Here is a 24,030-nt window from a genome sequence, read left to right on the forward strand (position 1 = left end):
TCTGTCATGCAAATAGATACTTCTGCTTTGTTCTATCAAGCAAGTTTTCGGAAGAGGGTAGGGGAGTTCCCTGAATGGGAACATCCACTAACAACCAAAGTTATTAAAACTAAAATATACAAACAAAAAGCAGGCAGTTATTACAGTAATTGCACAGTTAGTGCAATTTAATGCATATAATTCTATATATAAACATTAACTTATAGCATAAAAAATCTTCCCGACATTATGTGAGAGATTTTATCTTCTCTCTTTCCTAATCAAATGTTTGGACTGCAGTGGATTTGCAGTTGAGTTTGATTTGAAACTTTGTAGGTTTAGTTACCAATGCTTTGACACTGTAGACCACAATGTTTTGTCTGAACACACACAATACACACAATAGTTATGTATTTATTATTACTGCTGTCTGTCTTTTACGCACAAACTTTTCTTGATAGTGACATATTTTTTTACAAAAAGCAAAAGAAGGAAAAGCTAATTTAATTTAAACTGCTATATTCAAAGATGTGTTTACGAATGCAACATCAGTGTGTTGTGTGTTTGTACAGTACAGTATGGGTCACTAATCATCTACAGTACATTTGTTTACAGTTTCTGTGGACTTTCCAGTTTATGTTTCATGAAACGACAGACTGATCATGCATACATGTTCACGTGAGTTATACAGTGCGTATAATGAATGGCTTCTCTTGTGTGTGTGTCTAACAGACAACACAGGGAGTGCAGGTAAACTGTTTCCGGACACTGGAGGACCTGGTTTTGGGGTACCAGCATCCCCACAAAGGCCTGGTCACTCCTCTGCTCTACCCTGTTCCCCGTGACACCGACAGCGGGGATGAGAGCTCAGGTGAGTCTGCTAGCTGTTTTATGTTGTTAAATACATGTACAAATACATCACACCATCAATAATAATAATAATGATCATGCACACACACAATAAATAATTAATTCCTATAAAAAAGTATTTTCCTTTCAATGCAATGATGATCATTATTAATGCATGGTTTTATATTCATGTATACAAAGATGATGAGAAGCCGCCTCCAGGTCTAGCCTCTGTCAACATGGTGCCTGTCACAGCACCACCAGCAAAACCAGCCCCTCATGCCCTGTTCCTGGATAAGTTACAGGAACTGAACACATCCGGGTATGATTATCCAGCTTAAACTGTTATCAATTGCCAAAACTCTCTTTCAAAGATGTCCCTTGCATAGTGCCTGTCTATGCTGCATGAATTGCTTTTCTTAATATATCTGTGTTTTATCTAAGATCTACTTAATTTTTTTGGCAATATCAGATATTTAAATGTGAAGTGACTTGTAGTGTAGTTAGCCAGCTGTCATGTTCACTAATAATCAGTGTTTTTAATCAGTTTTTTCTTATTTAAATATGCACCTGATGGCAATCAAGCATAGAACAACCAGAGGAAGCAACATGTGAAACACTGTTGCCCTTTGATTTTTTTGTGGTCTCTTAGTAAACAGTTTTGACATACAGTTAGATCTGCTGTGTGCTGACTATTTCTCAAACGTTTCAAAGAGGGTTTCAAGAGGGATCAAACTTACACAACAGTGAAGTCTAGAGAACAGAAATAGCTTGCACAGTTTATATATTGTCTGAATTCTGCCGTTTTTATCTTGTTTACAGTACTGCGGGTGAGGTGATTGGTCTGCTCAACGACTACCTCTTCAGTGAGCTGCCTCTTGACATTGAGAATGTGCATAAAGGAGCGACGACTCTCTGCCACCTCAAGCGTACTCTGGGCACTGCCTGCCAAGGTCTAAACAGGTTAGCATTATCTTGCTTTCACTGCTAATGATGAACTCAAAGTGAAAACCAGGAGCAGTTTGCAATGTACAGACTGTTATTGTTTACTGCATATATTCCTAGATGATCTGCATCTGTGTTTAATTCCCAAAAACAACACTAGAAAATTTACATTAATTGATGCATGGTCACTAAACAAATGTTGTGTATTGATCTGATCTACAGTGAGATTGACTTGACTCTCTCAAGTCTGGAAACCCTGGCCAAGGTCTTTGACCATCCTAGCTGCTCTATATCACACACAAAGGCACAGGTACGATACAAACTATACAGAAACAAACTGTAGAATTTCTAAAATGGTGACCCAGTACTGTAGTGGATGAAAGGTTATAATAAAAACTGTAACATCTGCATTGACATACTTATACGTGAACTAGTTAGAACTTCCTTTTTGTCTCTTTGAACAAGGGTCCGGAGATGGAGATAGACACCTTGTTGTGTAAGATTTCAGCGTTGGTCAGCCTTCTTTCTTCGCTGGAGAAAAAGGTATGTTTTCATAGAGTCAAACTCAGGAAACACTTCAAACCGCAAATCTTGCTATTAAACTTAAACTGATATCAGCTGGTGTGTTTTAATCCCCCAATTTTTCTGCCTCTGCATTATTATCAGGACATTGATATAATCCACATTTGTCACAATAGTTTAAATTTTAGTAGTTGCAGCAGTCAGTTATCAGATGAGTAATGATGTGAGGAAAACCAAACTTATTTTTGACAACTAAATTGTAACATATAAGATTCTCTGTGGTCATGAAGGTATTAAAAGCGCTACAAGATGCAGTGACCAATCATAATCTGGCAGTGCAGCCTAACCCACCTCCTCCTGAACCAACACCCAACAATGCAACTTCTGTCAAGAACCATGCCCGGCAGCTGCCAGTTCACTCCTTTCAGGTAAATCGGGGTGAAAGAAGCATTTTACCATACAACCTGCAAGATTCAGTCGTATTCTACATTCAAAATTATGACACATATAAATACAAATACACAAATAACACAAGTGATGTCTGACTCTTTTAATGAATCAGGAATTTCTTTCTGTGTTCAGGTGAAGATGGTGCGCTACGGCAGACAGACTGTTTCAGTGGATGTGGATGTAGGAATGCTGCTCTTTGATAGGAAGGCTGGCTCATTTGGTGTAGAGAGGGTCTCACATGACAGAAGTAAGGAAATATTTACGTTTATATCTTTATATATATACTTTTTGAGTGCATACAACACTTCTCTTGCTCGCAGATGTGTTGCATAACTGTCTTCTGGCTTGTGACTTTGTGTACCAGTCCTTCAGATTGTCAAGTTCCAGAGTAGTCCAGCCAAGGTACGCATGGTGGTCGACAGCCACCACAACACACCACGGGAGATGACGTTTGAGAGTGCACGGGTAAAGCTGAACTATGTTTTATTATTAACTGGAATCCACTATTTCCTCACCCGTAATTCACTGACTGACTGTCATCTCTTTCAGAAACGTGATGCCTTCTGCCAACTCCTCCAGCTGATGAAAACCAGACACTCTCAGCTGAGTGAACCTGATGTCATCTCCGTTTTCACAGGCACCTGGAATATGGGTGAGCATAAATGTGATGACAGTCTCTTTCATTGTGAGACAATAGAAGACTCACTAAGGGCTCAATGACAGGAGTAGAGTCATGTTGATAATTTAGCGTGTTGTTTTGCGTGCATAGGTGGTTCACCTCCTCCTCGCAGCCTGCAGTCGTGGGTAACCTGCTGTGGTTTGGGACACACCCCTGATGAGTCGATCGCCTTGCTGCCTCATGACATCTATGCTTTGGGGACTCAAGAAAACCCTCAGGGGGAGAGAGAGTGGACTGAGCATATCAAAGCAACCCTTCGCAGCTATACTCAGATCGACTTCAAACAAGTAATTCACCGTTTTTCTGTTTCAACTCTCCTGGTGAATTGTGTGTATAAATAGGCTGCATTATCCATAAAACTACCATATTTCCTAGAGGAGAAATTCACACAGTATGATGTCCAGAAAAGGTAATAGAGCAAAGCTTCCCAGATAGTGTCTGTTTCTCAGGATAGTTTGTACACTTCAGATAAATCAGATAATCACCATTTGAACCGAACAACTCTTGTTTTTTGCAAAATAGCTTCCAATTAACTGTTTTGTCATCAAGATAAACTAATTTTTAATTTGTGCCTAATAAATACACAAACTGAAAAATATGCACCAAATGTTTTACTTATCATTCTATAATGAAGTCATACACACAGTTTCTCTGCATTAATCTGACACATTTCTCCAAACCAAGATCTGTGTTGTCAGCCATCTAACTCTAAACATAACTCTAGATATGAATTATTGTTGTCAGTAAAAATATTAATTTATTTTTTCCAAATGCTGACAGAAAACTAAATCAACATTCATTCTCTCAAAACATTCAGAAAGAAATAATACCTTTCACTCTTTTTACAAAGTAAAAACAATAATTCCTTGGGACTGACAGAAATAAAAAGGTTGATGAAAAATACAGCCATAACATAATTTATTTCAAACAAAAAATGCTAAAACAAGCAGCCATATAACAAATTATATTCAAATAGCATTCAGTTCTCAGTTTTACTCTGCAATGCCGATCTCAGAATAGTTGGACAACAAGTTTGTGCTAAAACTGTTGTTCATTTTTTAAGTTTAGGTTTATTGAAAACACTCAACACTAGAACAATAAAGAACAATAAAGTCCTAGATTTATTTCCATCGTTGTCCCGGATGTTTTCACAGACTCTCAACCATTCAGTAAGATGGAGACAGGAGTTCATTGTCTGACATGAAGCAATATCAAAACACCAATCATAGACAATTGAATCCAAACTACAAACAAATGATAAAATGTTTTTAGGATATCCTCAAGACAAAAGGCAACATCACATAGGCAACTCACGTAACATCATATGAACAACAGTTGTGTGAATTTAATTTAACATCGTATAACTCTGGACTTTTATCATCTTGTATGGTCATACATGTAAAATGAAAACATAATTGTCAGCGGTTAAAATGGCATCCACTCTCAGGTAAAAATGTGAAATATTATATCTGGTAGTACTTCAATAATGTTAAGGAACACACATTAGTAAAATGTCTCAGCACCATCTCAGATCATAGGAATGTTTATGATATTTTATAATCAGTGTTCTTGTGGGGATAGATCAGAAAATATCATCTACTCAGTTGATACATGTAGTTCTGATGTGAATATTTGTTTTTACAAAGACATGATCTTGCTGAGGGGCTGGTTTGTTTTACAAATTGAGCATGATTCATCTGTGTTAGCATCTGTGTTAACATTTTTAAAAGCCTGACTTTAGAAAAATGGCTCAAATATATTAAGAAATCTGCAGCAGTATAGTTTGACTGGCTGGAAACTCTTCTTATCATCAGTTGTAATGTGGAGCAATGTCCTGTAGGTGGCAGTACAGTCCCTCTGGAATATGAGGCTGGCTGTGTTTGTGAAGCCGGAGCACGAGAGTCGCATCAGTCATGTGAACACTGCCAGTGTGAAGACTGGCTTGGGTAACACTTTGGGTAGGCTGCCCTCTATAATCTCACATCATATCACATATCTCATATCACATACACACAGTAAAGAAAATACAGAAAGTGAACAATATCATGGCTCACAGCCAAAAATATCAGTGCACGATAAGAAGAACAAATGTGTTTTTATTAACTTAGAGGTTTGAGGTTGAACATTTCTGTTATTTCAGGAAACAAGGGAGCGGTTGGGGTCTCCTTCCTCTTCAATGGAACATCTTTTGGGTTTGTTAACTGCCACCTGACCTCTGGAAGTGAGAAAGTGCTTAGGTAAATTGTGTGTACATGTGTAAGTGTGTGTGCTCCTATTTAATTAATTGCTCTATTAAAAAATTCCGTCTTGTCATTTATGTGATATTCAGGAGGAACCAGAACTTCGTTGACATCCTCAGACTGCTTTCTCTGGGCGACAAACAGCTTGGCGCCTTTGACATCAGCCTGCGCTTCACTCACCTCTTCTGGTGTGGAGACCTCAACTACAGACTGGACTTGGACGTACAGGTCGGACTGATAATCATCTATAATTCATAACTATTTCTAACACAGTGCTCTGATGTTGAACCCTTGAAGACTGACATAGTTGTACATGTGGCATTGAAGTCAATTTAAAAGATCCCACACATTAATGTTATTGCTTTTCACCACTCCTCATCAACTCCAGGACATTTTGAAACACGTATCTAAGAGGGAGTTTGAGGAGCTCATGTGTGCAGACCAGCTGACCCGTGAAAGACACAAGAGGAAGGCCTTTCTCCATTTTAGTGAGTTTCACATTTACTTATGTGGAAGCCCCTCTGTTCAAACACTATTTTCTGACCTTTTATAGACAAAACAAATAATCAGTTTATCAAAAAAATAATTAGCAGATTAATTGATAATAAAAATAATCATCCATTGCAGCCCTTATTATTATAACAGGCACAAATGGTGATAATAGTAGTTCTCGAAGGGCACAGTGTGATACATACTATTGCACTATTACTAAATAAATAAATATTAAAATGTGATTAGTCTTTACATTTGCTTACCTCTGTATTACTCTGCATTTTTTCTGTTTATGATGGTTAAGAGGAAGAGAAGATTGCATTTCCACCCACCTATCGGTATGAGCGGGGCTCCAGAGACTGCTACCTATGGCAAAAGTACAAGACTTCAGGGGTGAGTCATTTCCCCTAACCGCATTATACAAAAGAATTTCAGAAAAACGGAACGATGTGGACATACAAAATCTTCATCAGGTACTTCCATCAGGTTCCTGATGAAGTGTTGAGATGTTTTTGGGAGCTCCAAGGTGTTGTAGTAATTGTTATGTTAATATTGCTCATATAAAGGTACCTCTTCTTAATCACTGTTGTAATCTAATTAACATTTTCAAGTCTGGTGATGTCATATTTTCATCCTGGAGGTTTAAAATATTTCAGACTGTGATGCTAAATATATAACACATTCTGCACCAGTACAGTACAACAAAAAGTCCCTTGTTGCATTCTAAGTAAACAGCTGACTTTCTTCTTAAGATATTTTTATATGTAACTTAATCCTATTTAAGGGGTCTGCAGGGATAGGTGACTTTGACAGCAGCAGCCATGACCACTAAAAATAGGAGGTTAAGAATGAACACACAGTCTAAAACTGGAATGTCTGGCGTAACAAGGATTAAGTCACCCTTTACTGCATACTGCACATATAAGTGGCATGAATTATAATTTCATGTGTAAATACAAGCAACATACACAATATATTCTTGATTTATAACCTATTTCTTTTTCTGTAGGTGCGAGTTAATGTTCCGTCATGGTGTGATAGGATTTTGTGGAAGTCCTACCCAGACACACACATTATCTGCACGGCATACGGTAAGATCTGGAGATTTAAACGGAAGTATCCGAAGAAATAGGAAAGTAAAGTGGTAAATAAGGCATGAATAAAATGTAGAAGACAACTAAGAAAAGGCAGCGTTTAAGACTTGACATAGCCAAAGGATTTAGTCCAGCATACTAAAATAAGATGTCTGTGGTAAATTTTTTTTTCATCTACTGTGAAATGAGAGCAACCCTCAAAATGAGTAACGGTCAAACCCTACATCCTGGTCTGTGGTCCATAAAGAAACAGAGTCATTTCCTTTCTTTCAGCCTGAGCTTCTGTTTCTAACTAACCTCAGCAAACTATCAAAACATAACACATACTCGTTTGTACTTTTTGTCTCCTAAATCACCTTTTGTCACATCTTGTCATCTGATTTGCCTTGCCAGCAAAGTTACGTACAGTACATATAAAATACTTACTTACATGCAATAATTTAAATGGATGGATCTGTCTCTTACCAGGTTGCACGGATGACATCTTCACAAGTGATCACTCACCTGTTTTTGCCACTTTCCAAGTGGGAGTGACATCACAGTTCAGCTCCAAAACAGGTGTGTAATTGTTGTAGCACTTTGTACACAAAGATGGAATATAACTGAATCCCTTCATTAAGTGAACAGTGTGGACTTTCATGTCAAACAGATCCAAATTCAGGCGTAGAGAGGGCCTGGATAGAGCTAGAAGGCATTGAGGCCATTGTGAAGACAGCAAGCAAAGCAAAATTCTTCATTGAGTTTTATTCGTCTTGCCTAGAAGGTATAGTATCACATCCAAATCATATTTTAGAGAAAGCATTATGCGGCACAGTGGCAGAAATTCAACTTCCTTCTTCCTTCACAGAGACACGCCGCTCAAGCGAGAATGACTCACAGAGCTGTGATGTTCCTGGGTTTCTCAAACAAGCCTGGTCGTTCAAGCAACTGCCAAAGGTCAGAGGCTCAGTCTGTCCATTTGGAGATGTGTGAAAACACAGTATGTTATTTAAATCAAGCTGTTAACTTGTGATTTGTACATGTTTGTCTAAGCTTCTTCCAATCAAGTCCGACATGGAGTATCTCCAGGATCAGCACCTGCTGTTGTCTGTCAAGTCATGTGATGGGTTTGAGTCATACGGTTGGTGAAGTTGCAAATTCATTCAAAACTTCCCTCTATTTTTGTTACTTTTTCTAATCAATGTTCTTGGCTAAAAACTTGAATTATTTTAAAAATGTATTTATTTTTAACTCTTACTACGAGTGCTATCTATCAGTCCAAATTACAGTTTGCAGATTACTGCTTGAGCTGACCCCATATCAGTGCAATGTCATTTTGGTATTCAGTTTATGGCACAAAATCACATTTGAAAAACTACTGAGGTATGCAAGCAGTTTCTTATCTCTATGCAAAAGGAAAAAAAATGTTCATGATAAAGATATTGAATTGAGTGTTTTGAAATATTGAATTTATTGGCCTTTTAAGTACTCCAAATCAAACACCATTGACTTCCAATATAGTTGTGTCAAGACAAAGGAAATCATATCCTTATCCAAGAAATCATGCTGAAATTATCTGTATGGATAAGTTGGACTCACTTCGTCGCATCTCAGGCTGAATTGCCTCATTGATCTAAACTGTTTTTTATAGGCGAATGCTGCGTGGCTCTCCGCTCACTTAACGGTGCATCGGAGCAATTTGAGACATTTCTGAGTCACCGAGGTGAGGAAATGGGCTCCATAAGAGGACGGGTCCGCATCCATGTGCCCAAAGACCGGCGAGGAACTCGAGAGAAAATTTATGGTGGGTCAGCCGGAACTGGTGCTTCCCTATCATCTGCCTTCCTTGCACTATCACTTCCTACTAAACTTTCAACTCCACTGTCACTGCATTCCTTGACTCTCCTATGAGTCTCACATTGCTTCCTCTATTTGGTTCCTCAATGATCCCTGGCTTGGCTTTACACTTGCTGGTATCTATCGACCGCTTCCTCTTTTGGCTCCTGATTGACTGACCCTGACCAGATGCATCCTGAGACACTGAAACAGGACAGATGAGTATTATTTTACCAGGTCAGGCCTCACAATACACACATAAAAACCATCATGCTGTGTGATTGCATAACCTTTGCCCTTCACACACACCACACACTTTTTGAAGAAGTCTTGCTGATTGCGAAAGGCGTTGTCCATTTCATGTCATTTGATTTTTTCAGAGTGGTTCTGTTTTGAGAAAGAAGATAAAGGTCCTGTAAGGGGACACATGTCTCCTGCACCTACACGGGTCCCAATGAACAGGTGAGCTCTGCTTTATGTTTCTGAGCATCAGCGCAAAGCACCGGAAAGCTCAGGCTCTGCTTATTTTGAGCTCTTAAAAAAGTTAAGTCCGAAGCCCTGTTTTCTAGGTAGCAATATTTTTGTTTTGGAAGTTTACAAATTTGAGGATCACCAAGCTCAAAGTTTGATTAATTCCACTGCACTCTTTTATTTAGAAAGAAATCCCCAAATATGCTCCTAAGCCTGTTGGCTATGAGCAAGTTATTTGATTTGTTCCTCCAAATTTAAACAGTACGACTTAATTGCAATAATTTCAAAACTTAGATGTTTGACAGTCACAAGTATGTGTTAATTGCAGGTCTTCGGCAGCTCCTTCCAAACTTACCCCGAGCAGTTACACCAATCCTGCCTACTTCATCTTCGAAGGTGTGTCAGTGACACGCAAGGTGGAGGAGGCTCTTCCCCAGCGAAGGGACCCTCAGGTGATCTGGTCTGGAAATGAGGCTTTGCAGCTCCCAAAACTCTCAGGACGGCAGGGCTTTGAGAGGAGACCCAGCCGTAGATCAGACTTTACAGAGATTGAAATTCCAGCCATCCTGCCCCAGTACACTCCAACCAATGAACTTCATACACCCCAAACCAACTCCTCCTATCAGCTTTTCCCAGCCAAAAACCCATCTCCTATACCTCCACCTTCAAGTAACGCCATCTCACAGTTCCAGGAACAGACTGCACAACCCAGAGACAAATACCATGGTAAAAATATTGTCCAGGACTCCATATTGCCAGAGAAGAACCTGAGGAACTTGTACATGAATCACTCAGCAATCATCAGGGAAAAAGCCAGAAGGGACCAACTTCTTCCAGAAAGGACCAATCCTATCCGGACAGCCAAAGCGCCATCAGTTTTCCCCTACACGTCCACTCCCTTAACACATTGCCAGGCCTCTGTTCCCTGGATAGTGGGGCAGCAGCCCCCTGCGCCTACAGGAGACAACTCTCTCACTGCTTTGCAAATTGCCAAGTCCCTCAGTGAGGTCGACTTCTTCCCCACAGAGCAGAGAAGCCCATCCATACCCAACCAGAGGCCAAACTATAGGAATGGCCCCACAATGCATGGAGAGAGGGGCTACAGCTGGGAGAAAGAGGTAGGGCACTGCTGTCAAAGACATTTGTTTTAAAGGACATGAGTCCCAGTTCTCTGTAAAAAAAAATCTATCTGCTTTATCTTAATGCAGGTGTCTGTCCTCCAAGGAGCACCTGAGACCGTCCGGGAGCTTCTCAGTACTCTGGGTCTGCAGAAATACACCTTGGGACTCAGCCTCAATGGCTGGGATGATCTAGATTACTTCAGGTAAAATGATTGTGGATAACATGCTCTACGTGCTGTACTTATGTAGGCCCATTACTGCATTCCACAGACAGACTGTTACTTCACAGTTATTGGCTTTTCACAGTTACAAGAGTTTGGACAAGCAAGGAGCAACTCCCAAACCTGAATGTGACAGGCTGTGATGCTAGTACCAACACCAATCGAGACAATTCCCCCAAACATGCACCTCTTTAGTCCCGAAATAAAATAAAATTAAAAACAAAACCAAGACACAAACTAGAAGAAGGGAGAAAAAGCTATTTTGTGAAAAACATTGTATTGACTTTGTATTTCAGGAGGATGTTTGTGGGTTTTACTGGTCCCTTCAGTGCCGCTTCAGTTCTCTTGGAGCCAACATCTGGCAGCCATTACATGAAATGCAAATGCTCTTAGCCATTGTCTTCACTATTCACATTGTGATTGCTGCTTGGAGCTTACAGGCCACCTTAATTTAAGCTCTATTTGTTACAGGAAACCATGTTTTATTTTTCCACTACTAATGGCACCACTCTGGTATTCGCTTCACTCTGTGATGCATTCAAATCATCAAAGCACTTAAAGAAACCAGAATACCAAATGTAGGACACAGACATGATTAACTGGTGACATTGATGGGTAACCCACCTCTATTAATTGAGTCATACCTTTGTTCAATTCTTAATATATGTTGTAATGTCTGTTCACAAGACAGTTGCAACACTCACTTATAGGCATAATCAAATTACTAACGTTCATGTGACAGTCATGCACATCTGAGTGAGATGAATGAGCATGACTGTCAGTGTAGAGGTTAGAACTTCACTGGGGCAGCAATGCTGAATGCTAAATCCTGTCATGATGCTTTAATGATATAAAAATAATGATAAAATAATTACATCATCAAAAGTTCTTAAGGTATGAGTTAATATATACAGTATTTCTGTCAAATTATATACATCTCACTTCCTACCTTCTACACCAATATAAAAGTGCTGGCACCACATGCGTTTTCAAAAAAATTACAGGACTATGATGTAATCAATAAATAAGATATGTAAAAATTACTACTGTATGAATGACTTGTTTGAGTTTTTAGTAAAGTCATTTTTGCACTCCACAGTGGCATCACAGAGGAGGATCTACGCGCTGCAGGAGTGACGAACCCTTCACACCGACGCAGGATCCTCGAGAACCTGCCCAGGAACTGGAACTGACATGGATGGATGAATAGCGTGGACATTAGGAAGCCTCACTGTCATCTGAACTAGAACTGGAAGAACTATAATCGGATCACATCAGCTGGGCTTTTACCACAGCCCTGCCATCCTTTCATTTACTCGATCAATACTGTAACAATAGTATGTCTGTGTCAATACAGCAAAGGGAACATAATGCAGGAAGTACTTGTCTGTTTTATTCATCTCTCCATCTTGACAGATAATGATGGAGTGTGGGAGATGCCACATGTACAAATACTGATTATGGTATCAAGGTCTCATTGATTTTATTTTAAATGACTTTTAGACGACTATAAAAATATAGTCCTTCAATTTTCAGTGTTCACTCAAACCTAGTGTTTACCATTCACCTTCATCCCTTCTACTGTGTGCTTTCCATTACTCTGCTATTATTGAGCCTGGATCTGAGCTTGTAAAAGCCCTCAATTAAACCTATGGAGCATAAAATCCATAACTGTACATACTGTATCTACTGGAACATTGTCTGTAAAGTTGGCAAAGAAGGACCTGCCATATCTCATTTGGTTTACTGTCTCATTCTGTTGCTTATCATGTCACTTAATCAGTACCTATGTCCACTGTGCATGTTTTATGCAGCCTTTGTAAAGTGCATAAAGCAACTCTTGACTGTCACCAAGCAATCACAAGTGTCATTTCATGCTGTCGGGCAGAGAGTCTTTTCTTCTCTTCATGTCCGTTACATTTCACTGCACAAATCACATCATCACACTATCCTGCTTGTGTGTTCTTTAATGTCACCCAGTTCTCAGGTGTAGAATACGTATCTCTCTCTGTGATGCATCTGGGTGATGCTTGTTAAATACATAACATTGGTCTCTAAATTCAAGAGCATATGAAAGCAGATACAAGTAACTATTTTTTTTATCTTCATTGGAAGGAAATGTTTCACTAAAAGAATAATTTCTGCACTGGACAGTCTGATATTCCCACAGTGCTTGGTATCTTCAAATTTTCTATGTTTAAAGTGTAAAACAATCAATGGCACCAATCGATACCAACTATAACAAGCTTTATCCAACCACCAGTCATTGTGTTTCATCAAGCGACATCAAGTATTTGATTTATCTCTCCCTACTTTCATGTTTTTGTCATGTAGAGAATATTTCTACAGTCTGGATGACTGACTAAGCACCAGTGCTTCTCCACTGTTAAACGTCAGTTATACTTGTGAGTACACAATGACTGTCCGTGAACAAACATGCAAGTTGTATTTGTCAGCTTAGTTAATACTAGACCATTGCGAAGAGATGAGACAACTGTGAATCTGATCCTAACTCTGAAATACTCCACTTGGTGTGTGTGTGTGTGTGTTTTTTGCTTGATGTATTCAAGTTGACATAGTTACTTATTAAGGGATGACCAAACACATCCTTCTATTTACCGATATGTGTCATTGACCTCTAACTGCTACAGTACTGCATGCTGGGATTTTTTGGCACTATGCAAATCAAATGTTTGTCCTTTGAAACTCCTACTTTATGTCTAACTAAATAGGGGTTTGAATTGACCTAGACGGTCCTTGACTATGCAGCAGCTTGTTTTTGTAAATCCGAGTGTAATTATATGTAAAATGCAATATATACTGTATGTTTGTATGTAAATATAGTAAGCTTTAAGACAAAATAACAGTCTATAGAGAAAATGGGGGGTTTTAGAAATAAAACCAACCAATCAACAAATTAAGAATCTCATAAAAGTGGGTTTTGCTTAACATGTAGTTCATTTATAAGGTACTGTTAATCCATCTACCCTGCACTCTTGAGTGGGTTTCTGATGAGGAACATGCTGTGTCAGAGGCCCACTCACATTCCAGACATCTAAACCACAGAAACCCATACACACACAAACACACACTGCTACCACCAAGCTGACCTCTACATACATGAATCACTACTGTATCTTTGGCTAGGGAGAAGGGGCCATGCAGTTTCCACATGTGAGAGAGAAAGGTAAAATAAGGAATGTGTTATCACCAAAAAATAATCTAAATAATACTTTGGATTTGTGCAACCCACATGGGATAGCTCATATATGACTTATATTCAGTGGTGGGATTAGTGCTCAGATTCCATTACTTAAGTCAAAGTAGAGATATCACAATGTAAAAAGACTCTACTACAAGTTAAATCTACAAGTAAAATTTTACTTGATTAAAAGCATAAAATTATTGTCAGCAAAATGTACCAAAAGCATAAAAAGAAGTACTTGTTATGCAGAATGACCCCTTTCAGAGTATTTTGGATTCTCATTGTTGGCACAATAATGTGTTAGGAGTAGAGCTGCAACGATTGGTCAATCAACGGAAAATGAATCTGCCAACTACAAAAAATGTGCTGGTTTCAGATTCTCAAATGTGAAGATTTTAAGCTTTTCTTTGCCATACATGATAGTTAACAGAATATGCTGAAGTTCTGGACTGTTAGTCAGACAAAACAAGACATTTTAAGACGTCACCGTCAGCTGTGGGAAATTATAATGGCCATTTTTTAAGCATTATGTGACATTTCATAGACAAAACAATTATTGGAAAAATAATCTGCAGATTAATCAGTAATGAAAATAAGCATTAGTTGCAGCCTTAGTTAGGAGTGTTTTGTTGTGGCAGTTTTGCCTATTTTTTTCTGGTAACAATGCTTCATAGTTAATAAATTGATTACAGGTTTTGTGTGTAAAATCTTATTTGAAAATGTATGAAGCAGTATAAAATGGAAGCCCTCAAAAGTACCTGGATAAATTTAAATTCAAGATAGTTGGTCTGCCAAAATGTATGTGGTATCAAAAAACATTACAAGTTAGAGAAATACCATTTGAAAAAAAAATGTACTGGTGACTCTACTTGACTACTTTTGGGTCAAAACATGACAGACCTCAACTATCCAGTCTGAGTGTAGGACCAGAAAACTGAACAACAGTGAGATGTGCGCCTGGCATGTGATCTCAATGTAGACCATAAAAGGGGCATTCAAACCCAATGTGTCCATAGACTTTGGGTTATTGGCGTGCAAATGATCTTGTTTGCAACTGTGTGTCAATCAGACCTCAGTTTTTGGTAACTTATTAAGTAAACGCCTCTTATCACCTTCATTTATCGTCTGTCTCTGACAGCAACATTACTCATCCTACTTGCTTTTTATTTCTTTATGATCAGACTTTATAATTCCAGGCCTTATCATGTGAATCTCACAGACAAGCCTAAAATGACGAAGATTACTGAAGTGACAAACCAGTCAGTCACTCAAAACTTTCCATGAGCAAATCTTGCATTTTATAACAGCCATACAGGCTACTGTGCAGCTGTGCAAATATTAACTTCTATGACATTTCATTATTGAAAACCCATTGACAACCCCCATTAAGGGTTGTCATGGGATTGATCATTCCCGAGACAGATGATAGGTGAAAGAAGATTTTTGATCTTTTATTTAAGTAAAAGTAGCAATATCACGATGGAGAACTAAACAAACAAGGCTGAAAATAGCAAGAACAGGTATCCTATGAACAATAGAATATGTGAAAGATAGAAATAAAACAAAAGAAGGCATAAAAGCAATAAAATATGTAAAAGATGAGAATAAAACAAAGGAAGAGTGACAGTTAGTTGAAAGCAATACTGAATAAATTGTTTAAAAATGTTCACAGAGCTTGCATCTTTTGCATGCTTGGGTAGGGAATTCCATAGTTTTGGTGCATAGTTAAAAAGGCCGAGCTGCCGATTTTCTTATTTGAGTGACAGTTTGTATTTAAAAAATTAGCAACAGAGGATCTAAGAGGCCATGATGGATTATAATTAGTAATGTTGGCTGGTCTCAAACCATTAAGAGCCTTGAAAACATGTAAAAGAACTTTAAAATCAATTCTAAAAGACATTGGGAGCCACTGCAGGTTAGCAGGTTAGCTATGCTCCTTCTTTCTTGTTCTGGTTAAAAGCCTGGCAGCTGAGTTCTGAATTAATTGTAGCTTATCAAAGGATTGTTTTGGCAGACTGGTGAAAAGAGCATTGCAGTAGTCTAATCTACTTGAAATAAATGCATGAACAAGTTTTTCTGCATCTTGTCGGGATAGGAATGGCTGTACCTTTGCAATATTTCTTAAATGAAAGAAAGCTGCTTTCGTCACCTTCTTTATGTGGGATTTAAAATTCAAGTCTAAGTGGCATAATGCCCACGCTTATGACTTCTGATTTAACCTATGGGGCCAAATTGCCAAGTTTGGCGAGAACTAGCTTTCTTTTTGTTTGTGGACCAATTAATATATAAATATTATATAAATATCTGTTTTGTCACCATTATATTTAAGAACATTGGTCTGCAACCACTTGCCAGAACAGCTGTTAAATGGCAAAAGGTTTGGTAATCACTTGGGTCCAACGAAATATACAGCGGTGTGTCATCAGCATAGCTGTGAAAATTAAGCTTATGTTCTCTGGTAATATCACCTTAAAGAGGCATGTACAAATATAAAACAAAACAGAGGACCAGGTCAGTTGAGCAACATCAAAAGGTAACTCATATTTCCTTGAGACATGATCTCCCCCTCGATCTCCCATAGTGACAAAAACTTTCTCCCTGATATGTAAGAGCGGAACCAAATTAAAACACTCCCAGAAAGGCCAACCCAGTTCTCAAGGTGCTAAATAAGAATATTGTGATCAATTGTATCAAAGGCAGCATTGATATCTCATAGAACCAGAGCGGAGACATTGTTGGCATCGGTGCTAATCCTGAAATAGCTGACAAATTTGGTGAGGGGTATCTCAGTGCTGTGATTTGCCCTGAACCCTGACTAAAACTTTTCTAAAATATTATTTTTGTTCAGGAAATCTGTGATTTGGTTAAAAACAACCCTTTTCAGTATCTTACTTAAAAACAAGAGATTTGTTATAGGTCTATAGTTATTTAAAACATCAGTATCTATGTTTGGTTTTTTTACACAGGGTTTTATAGCTGCAATTTTAAAGGATTCTGGAAAGCATCCAGTTTCAAGAGACATGTTAATGATCTATCTAACAGAGTGAAGCATACAGTTAAAACAGTTCTTAAAAAAATGTAGTGGGGACTGGGTCAAGCCAGCATGTAGAAGACTTACTTTCATTCACAGGCTTGTATAGTTTCTGATCAGAAACAGTGATGAATTAAGACATGTTTGCAAAATTTTTGCAAGGTCGACTGATGTTGTTACCACCATCTATGACAATAGCCACTCTTATGGAGGTAATTTTATTGTTAAAGAATATTGCAAATTCTAATGGAAGCTATTTGGTCCAGGATGTCATTGACAGGGGCAGGATTGAGCAACCAGTTTATAGTTGTTATAGTAGTTGTTGTTCTTCCACTTTCTCTCAGCTCTCTACAGTACACATGCACTGTACTGCACTGGAAAGCCCATGAGATAGTCTGTGTGAATACTAAATTCCCCAACAGGTGCTCAAGTTGTAAAGACTGATAATTACACCTTGAGGTGGACGGGAAGTCCACGCCTTTACATGAAGAGTTTACCAACTCTTACGTAAACAGTCTTTTTTCCTCCACTTTCTACCGCTGCTCTACAAGATCTCTTTCGCTCACAAACAGTATTTGATATCCATGGTGATATTTTATCAAATTATCTCTTTTCTTCCCTTAGTGGTGCAACTGTATTTAAAAAATTAGTCAGCTTGCTATTGAAAAAGTCAACCATTTCGTTTATATCAGATAGATTGGATACAGTAACCAGCTCAGAGAATTGTGTGTCTAGTGACCTTTTGCAAACAGTCATTTCTTTTGTGTTTGTGGATAAAAGAAGGCACCAAAAATAATACCCAGTAGTGATCAGAAAACATGAAGTCAGGGGTGCCACCAGGGATTTTGGGCCCCATGAAAAGATATGACACTGGGCCCCACCACCCCACCACCATAGGCCACCCTAACCCTGCGCAATTGCTGTAACGACACCTCCAGAATCCAATCAATCCATTCAAAGCTTTAAAGAACTCTACCTTTGCAGGCTTGCAACTCTCTTGTAGTCCAATACTTACTGTATGATATTTACTGACAGTGAACTGTGAAAATATAACACTGTGCAGACATGCTGTGGTGTGCTCATGTCCCAACTCTATAACCCAGACAAATTGCTGCTCCATCCCTGGCTAAAGGTCATCTTCTACAGTCTAAACGTAATTTTAATGGTGAAACTGTTGAATAGAAAATTATCGTAACATTAATGAATAACTTAAAATAAATATGAATCAAATATACAATTAAAATAAATGAACATTATCATCTATAGAATGACAAACAAAACAATAAAATCAGCAGCAGGTTTTGGAACTAAGTACACATACCAACTGAGTATACTACCAATTACCTTTTTAGGGATTTAGGATTTATACACTTTTCTTTTTTTCATACTAATAAAAAAAGGAATTCCCACGGCCCCCCTGCAATTATGACAGCTGGCATATCGTTCAACAAAATGCTTTCAACCTCCTCCTTCAGCTGGAAGGAGGGCTGGTTTATTGGAGGGGGGGATGGGGATGAGGAGAAAGGGCTGCTAAGCTGCGTCTGTTGGCCTGGCACCAGGCAGGGACAGGGACAGGGACAACTGGTCTAACATGAATGACGTCCAAAAAGTTTGCTTTCATTGATTAAATGTCGGCTAAGAGCGGAGCGAAATGTAAACACTCAGAATCTTCCGTGAAGATATTAATTAACTAATGTTTGGGGAGCAATAGTAACATCTTTCCCTGTAGACTGAGCTAACAGGTTAATTTCAACCACTCACGGATTACATCCACCTCTCATTGTGAAAAATTGGGTGACATATTGTCGCAATTTCCTTTTTCTCTCTTCCTTTTCTCTCTATTTCTTTTTGAAAACCAGATTTTCCTTAGGCTACTGGGTGAAGTCTAGTTCTCAAGTAAGGTTTTGATAGGATCTGTGCGTTTTACTGCACTCATCACACAGTTTAATGAAGAATGGTGACATTTAAAAAGACATGAATGGTATGTATGAAATGATCCCTAGCAGCACCTTCAAGTGGGCGTTGGGCTCAGTAAATTGAAAGTGACTTTTACACTGCAGACTGTTTTAGGCGGCTCTTCTGCACACTCAGCAATGCGACTTCCCATTTCAGCCATAGTCTGTTGTGTTCGCGTACGCTGCGCTCGGTGTTGGCTGTGTGTGTGCAGCGGTGCTATGGACTACTACACGACTTCAACTCACCTAAAAAACAACTCTAAGAGCGTCTCTAATGTAGCCCACGCCGATTAAACTACATAAAGACGGTCAAAAGAGAAGCCGCTAAACTTCTGCTTTAAAGTGAAACTTGTGAAAAGACGACAGCACCGGGATCAAGATCAGCCTGCCAGCAGCATTTTTCTAAGGATCCAATTTGGGGTGAGTGCAGTCACGACAACGCGATGCTTGAATTCGTGTGTCTGAGAAATATCGACCGAGGATCATGTTTTGATAAATACATACTGTATGTAGAAGAATCTCATGTTGAGCACTGCAGAAAAACTGGACAGATTTAGGAAAAAAGTTAATTTTTGTCAAAAGTTTGAAACTTAATCAATCGTAGTGGAAAGTAATTAGCACCTTTCAGAGGGAAATTTAGACTTTTTGCCTACGTTTTACCCCAATACATTTATTTGAGAGCTATTAGGTAATTTACATGTGAAGATTTTTCAACTAAAATAATGTCCTGATGAAATATGATATAAATCACCCAAGAAGTACCTTCACCTCCACCAGCTACATTAAAATGTTGCTTACATGTTAATGCTTAAATAATAATAATGATAATCCCATAATATAATATATTTAATATTAATATAAATTCTGAGGGCTATTTTGCAGAGTATTTTTGATACTTTAAATATGTTTGTCTGATAGGCAAGGCAGGTTTATTTGTATACGACATTTCAACAACAAGGCAATTCAAAGTGCTTTACATAAAACATAAAAGGCATCAAGACAATAATGTAAAAGCAACACAAGGCAATATAAAATGACATTTAAATACAATGAAAAAGTATTAAATTGGAAATAAAAATAAACTAAAATAGAATAAGAGATAAAACAGGAGAGGAAAGTTAGAGTGCAGTGTAATATATTAAACAAAAACCCCAAATTTGATTTAAATAAAGGCAGAAACGTCTTCAGCCTTGATTTTAAAAATAATAATACTGAGTAAAAGTTGAACATGACAATGTGAACTCATCTTACAGCAAGGCTGCATTACAGTTGCAGAGTGTCGAATTTAGTGGCATCTAGTGGAACTGACTTGGTGAAAATGGAATGTAATATTCTTAAGTATGTTTAAATTAGTTTATAATCCCATGAAAATAAGAATTGTTGTGTTTTCGTTACCTTAGAATGAACCCTTTGTATCTACATAGGGAGCGGGTCCTCTTCCATGGAGCCTGCCATGTTTCTACAGTAGCCCAGAATGGACAAACCAAACACTGGCTCTAGAGCGGGCCTTTTGAGTTTTTTGCGGCCACTGTAGGTTCTCCACCTGTGTTCTCCCTCCTACATGCTTGGAGGGGGAAAAAGGGGTTTCTGATTTGTTGCAATCTGCAACCTCATCGCTAATTCCCACTAAATCTTACACACTGCACCTTTAAATGATTATTTTCATTATTAATTAATCTATAGCTTATTTTCTCAATCATTTGTCCTACAAAATGTCAGAACATTTCAATGGCTCATCATAATTTCCTGGAAGCGAAAGTGACATCTACAGATGCGAATGGTTGGTATTTTTGCTTGAAAAATTACTTAAACAATTGATTGATTGATGAAATAGTTGTCAATTAATTTTCTGTTTATTAACTGTTATGAATTACGAATTGTTTCAGCTGCAACCTGCATATCTCAGAACTTCCTCTTCCTTTGACGGTTGTGTCATCTCCTGGCATGGAAGTGCTCCCCTGAGAGGAGACATCATTATGGAAACGGTCATCAGCAGCAGATCTGGCACACACAACCAGTCGACAACGTTCACCTCAGTATTTAACTCTAGCTGTCGCTTTGATGAGGAGTTTAAATACATCCTGCTGCCTGTTTCCTACAGTCTGGTGTTTGTGGTTGGCTTCGTGCTGAATGCTATGGCTTTGTGGATGTTCCTCAAGATGCGTCCGTGGAACCCCAGCACGGTGTACATGTTCCACCTCGCCTTGTCTGACTTCCTGTACGTCCTCTCCCTGCCCACCCTCATTTATTACTACGCCAACCGCAGTCATTGGCCCTTTGGCGTGGCTGCCTGCAAAATAGTGCGCTTCCTGTTCTACGCTAACCTCTACTGCAGCATCCTCCTCCTCACCTGCATCAGTGTGCACCGTTACCTTGGCATCTGTCACCCCATCAAGGCGCTGACCCTGGTGAAGTCCCGCCACGCCCACCTGGTATGCGGCCTGGTGTGGGCCATGGTGACCGTGTGCCTGGTGCCGAACCTCATCTTTGTCACCACCTCCAGGAGGGACAACGACACCCTCTGCCATGACACAACCAGCCAGGATGCCTTTGAGGAGTATGTGGACTACAGCTCTGTTGTCATGGTGCTACTATTTGGCATCCCTTTCCTGGTCATTGTGGTGTGTTACTGCCTCATGGCACGGGCCTTGTGCCGGAACAGACGGGGATTATCTGCCAGCAAGCAGGGCACTGCCTCACGTCGGAAGTCCATCAAGCTCATCATAGTGGTGTTAGTGGTGTTTGCTGTGAGCTTTGTTCCATTTCACATCACACGAACCCTCTACTACACCGCCCGTGTTCTGGATCTGAGATGTGAATTCCTCAACATTGTCAACTTTACTTACAAGATCACCAGGCCGCTGGCGAGCATCAACAGCTGCATTGACCCCATTCTGTATTTCCTGGCTGGAGATCACTACCGCTCCAAAATGCTCTCTGTTCTCACAGGAAAAAGACACACAACAAGCAGCCAAATACCTGAAGAGGCACAAATACAACCGAACAATGACATTGCTCTGGTCTACAAAAACACAGACTTTAAAGCCAGCAGAAAGGATGAGAGATGAATTCTTATAATCTTTTCAGGAATCTAAAGTATTAAACATGTATTTAAGAGTTCTGCTCCAGACCACGCTAATATTTTCAGCACCAACATTTCCATCACATGGGTGATTTTCCTTTTTTGAACTGATTAGGAAAAATTGCAGTTTACTGTAAAATCTACTGAAGTATGCTTTCACTCCATGACATCTGCTTCAACAGATGTAAAGACAATGTTTTAATTCCCCTCATTTCCTTGAGGTGACAATGTTTGTAGGACAAATAAGTGTTTTTTTTTTACCCTTTCCTGAACGCACAGCCTCCTACCAAAAAGGGATTCTTTCACAAAATGTAATATATAATACACAGTATACATAGTATATATATACACTGCTGTATATGTACTGAAGTAACTGTAATCAAAGCTTTTCTATTGGGAAAATGGTGCCTATGGAGAGGAAAAGTTTTAGATTATGTAAAAAGTGACTAACCACTAACAAGTGGTTACAGGTGCCATAAAATTACAGATGTTTCAGTCAGTGAATTATTGTCATCTAAGTAAGGAGAACTAAATTGGATATGGCAAACGCTGATATAAACATTCAGCTTGATATCTGACCAAAGATGACAGATCGTCTGGCTATTGTCTTTAAAATGAGACGATCATGATGCAATCCTTCCTGTTGTATCAACAATGTCATCGTGTTTCTCAGAAACCGTGGCTCCAAAAAGTGCAGCGCCTGATCTCAGCTGTTTTTGTCCTTCAATTTTCACAGCTGTCTTTCGCTCAACTATGAAGAAAAACAGAGGGGCTGATTTGGAGGAGAAGTACTTTTTCAAATCACCCACGCCTCATTAGAGGGAAAAGGGATTTTCCTTTTTTGCTTTTACCTTTGGGATTGATCATGGAATTTGAATGCCTTTTTTCTATCAGTGATCTAGGTTGAACTTGATAGTTTTACAGGATGTGAAAGCAGTGTTGGAAACTTTCACTTAATGCCACAAAGTTGTTTTTATTGTTGCTGTATGAATCTATACTGGAGCAGATGTATCCATACAACACTGCGTCACTCATGATGTTAATGAGCACCATCTTTGAAGAAATTGTTACTGCTTGAGTAATGTTATGGTTAGTTATTACTACAGTAACTGTGTTACTGTATGTCACACATCATGAACTGATCATGCAGTTTCATTCTTTCATCCTTTCATGTTTCTCATGTATTTAGCAAAACTGAAACTAACTTCTGTGACCTTAAATGGTCTATTAAACAATGTAGTTAATGTTTATGGGAAGTCAAAACATGTGAGAGTACGTGACAAAAACAGGAACAAAATATTTTTACATTGAAATCTACCTGAAGTCATGAAGCGTGAGAAAGATGTATGATAGCTGGAGGACATGAGGTACAAAAGGAAACACCACCAAAAAGTTTGGGTCACTGATGTTTTCTTCTGACTGCAAGAAAACGATGCAGGCTCCTTTTTGAGATAAGGGCACTGAATACATAAACACTGTAACAATGATAAAACAGTTTCATGTGAACAAAAAAAAAAGAACTATGCATGTGCTTACAAATGTCTGATTAATCCCGTCAATCTTGATTTTCTCCTAATGATAAATTTCCCCTGACTGTAAGTCACTGTAAGGTTACACATTACTTTCACACTGTATGATAACATCTAATGTACACTGTATCTCAGCTTGTTCCAGCACTGCATTGTAGCTTCACAATGCTTTCATTTAGGGCTACAAGGATTATTTTCATTATTCATTATATCAATTAATTGAGAACATAATCGACAGATTCATTAATTAATCATTGGGTGTTATGGAATTTTCCAACTTTAGGGGTTACAAATTGAGTCACACTGTAATTCTTACGCAGGTAGGAGGCAATCTCTCCTCTCCTTGAGAC

General features: G+C 38.7%; 2 protein-coding genes across 13 annotated transcripts in view; both read left to right on the plus strand.

Moving 5' to 3' along the window:
• The window catches only part of inppl1b (inositol polyphosphate phosphatase-like 1b), a 28,877-nt gene extending 16,149 nt beyond the window's left edge, over nt 1-12,728 (plus strand). For all 8 annotated transcript variants that reach the window (XM_044364361.1, XM_044364362.1, XM_044364366.1 and 5 more), the window contains exons 5-29: nt 712-850; nt 1,030-1,150; nt 1,651-1,791; nt 1,996-2,083; nt 2,239-2,316; nt 2,586-2,723; nt 2,878-2,992; nt 3,110-3,210; nt 3,295-3,397; nt 3,515-3,711; nt 5,265-5,382; nt 5,565-5,661; nt 5,754-5,892; nt 6,053-6,152; nt 6,461-6,549; nt 7,166-7,247; nt 7,719-7,808; nt 7,900-8,013; nt 8,098-8,186; nt 8,283-8,370; nt 8,881-9,033; nt 9,446-9,527; nt 9,865-10,654; nt 10,745-10,860; nt 11,978-12,728. In XM_044364361.1, coding sequence (XP_044220296.1) covers nt 712-850; nt 1,030-1,150; nt 1,651-1,791; nt 1,996-2,083; nt 2,239-2,316; nt 2,586-2,723; nt 2,878-2,992; nt 3,110-3,210; nt 3,295-3,397; nt 3,515-3,711; nt 5,265-5,382; nt 5,565-5,661; nt 5,754-5,892; nt 6,053-6,152; nt 6,461-6,549; nt 7,166-7,247; nt 7,719-7,808; nt 7,900-8,013; nt 8,098-8,186; nt 8,283-8,370; nt 8,881-9,033; nt 9,446-9,527; nt 9,865-10,654; nt 10,745-10,860; nt 11,978-12,071 — 3,462 coding nt within the window. In that variant the 3' untranslated portion in view covers nt 12,072-12,728. The remainder of the gene's footprint in view (nt 1-711; nt 851-1,029; nt 1,151-1,650; nt 1,792-1,995; nt 2,084-2,238; nt 2,317-2,585; nt 2,724-2,877; nt 2,993-3,109; nt 3,211-3,294; nt 3,398-3,514; nt 3,712-5,264; nt 5,383-5,564; nt 5,662-5,753; nt 5,893-6,052; nt 6,153-6,460; nt 6,550-7,165; nt 7,248-7,718; nt 7,809-7,899; nt 8,014-8,097; nt 8,187-8,282; nt 8,371-8,880; nt 9,034-9,445; nt 9,528-9,864; nt 10,655-10,744; nt 10,861-11,977) is intronic.
• Nucleotides 12,729-18,615: 5,887 nt separating this feature from the next.
• Nucleotides 18,616-22,186, plus strand: p2ry4 (pyrimidinergic receptor P2Y4). Of its 5 annotated transcripts, none has more exons than XM_044364370.1 (5): nt 18,616-18,856; nt 18,974-19,095; nt 19,227-19,489; nt 20,789-20,849; nt 20,956-22,186. In XM_044364370.1, exons 4-5 carry the CDS (start codon nt 20,841-20,843, stop codon nt 22,135-22,137), a joined length of 1,191 nt encoding a protein of 396 aa, XP_044220305.1. In that variant the 5' UTR covers nt 18,616-18,856; nt 18,974-19,095; nt 19,227-19,489; nt 20,789-20,840; the 3' UTR covers nt 22,138-22,186. The 5 variants fall into 5 exon arrangements, with proteins under 5 accessions (XP_044220305.1, XP_044220307.1, XP_044220306.1 ...); XM_044364372.1 differs by having other exon boundaries at nt 18,616-18,767; XM_044364371.1 differs by having other exon boundaries at nt 18,616-19,095; nt 19,175-19,489.
• The last annotated feature ends 1,844 nt before the right edge of the window (nt 22,187-24,030 follow it).

Source organism: Thunnus albacares, chromosome 10 (genome assembly GCF_914725855.1).
Source record: "Thunnus albacares chromosome 10, fThuAlb1.1, whole genome shotgun sequence".
NCBI classification, from domain to species: Eukaryota; Metazoa; Chordata; class Actinopteri; order Scombriformes; family Scombridae; genus Thunnus; species Thunnus albacares.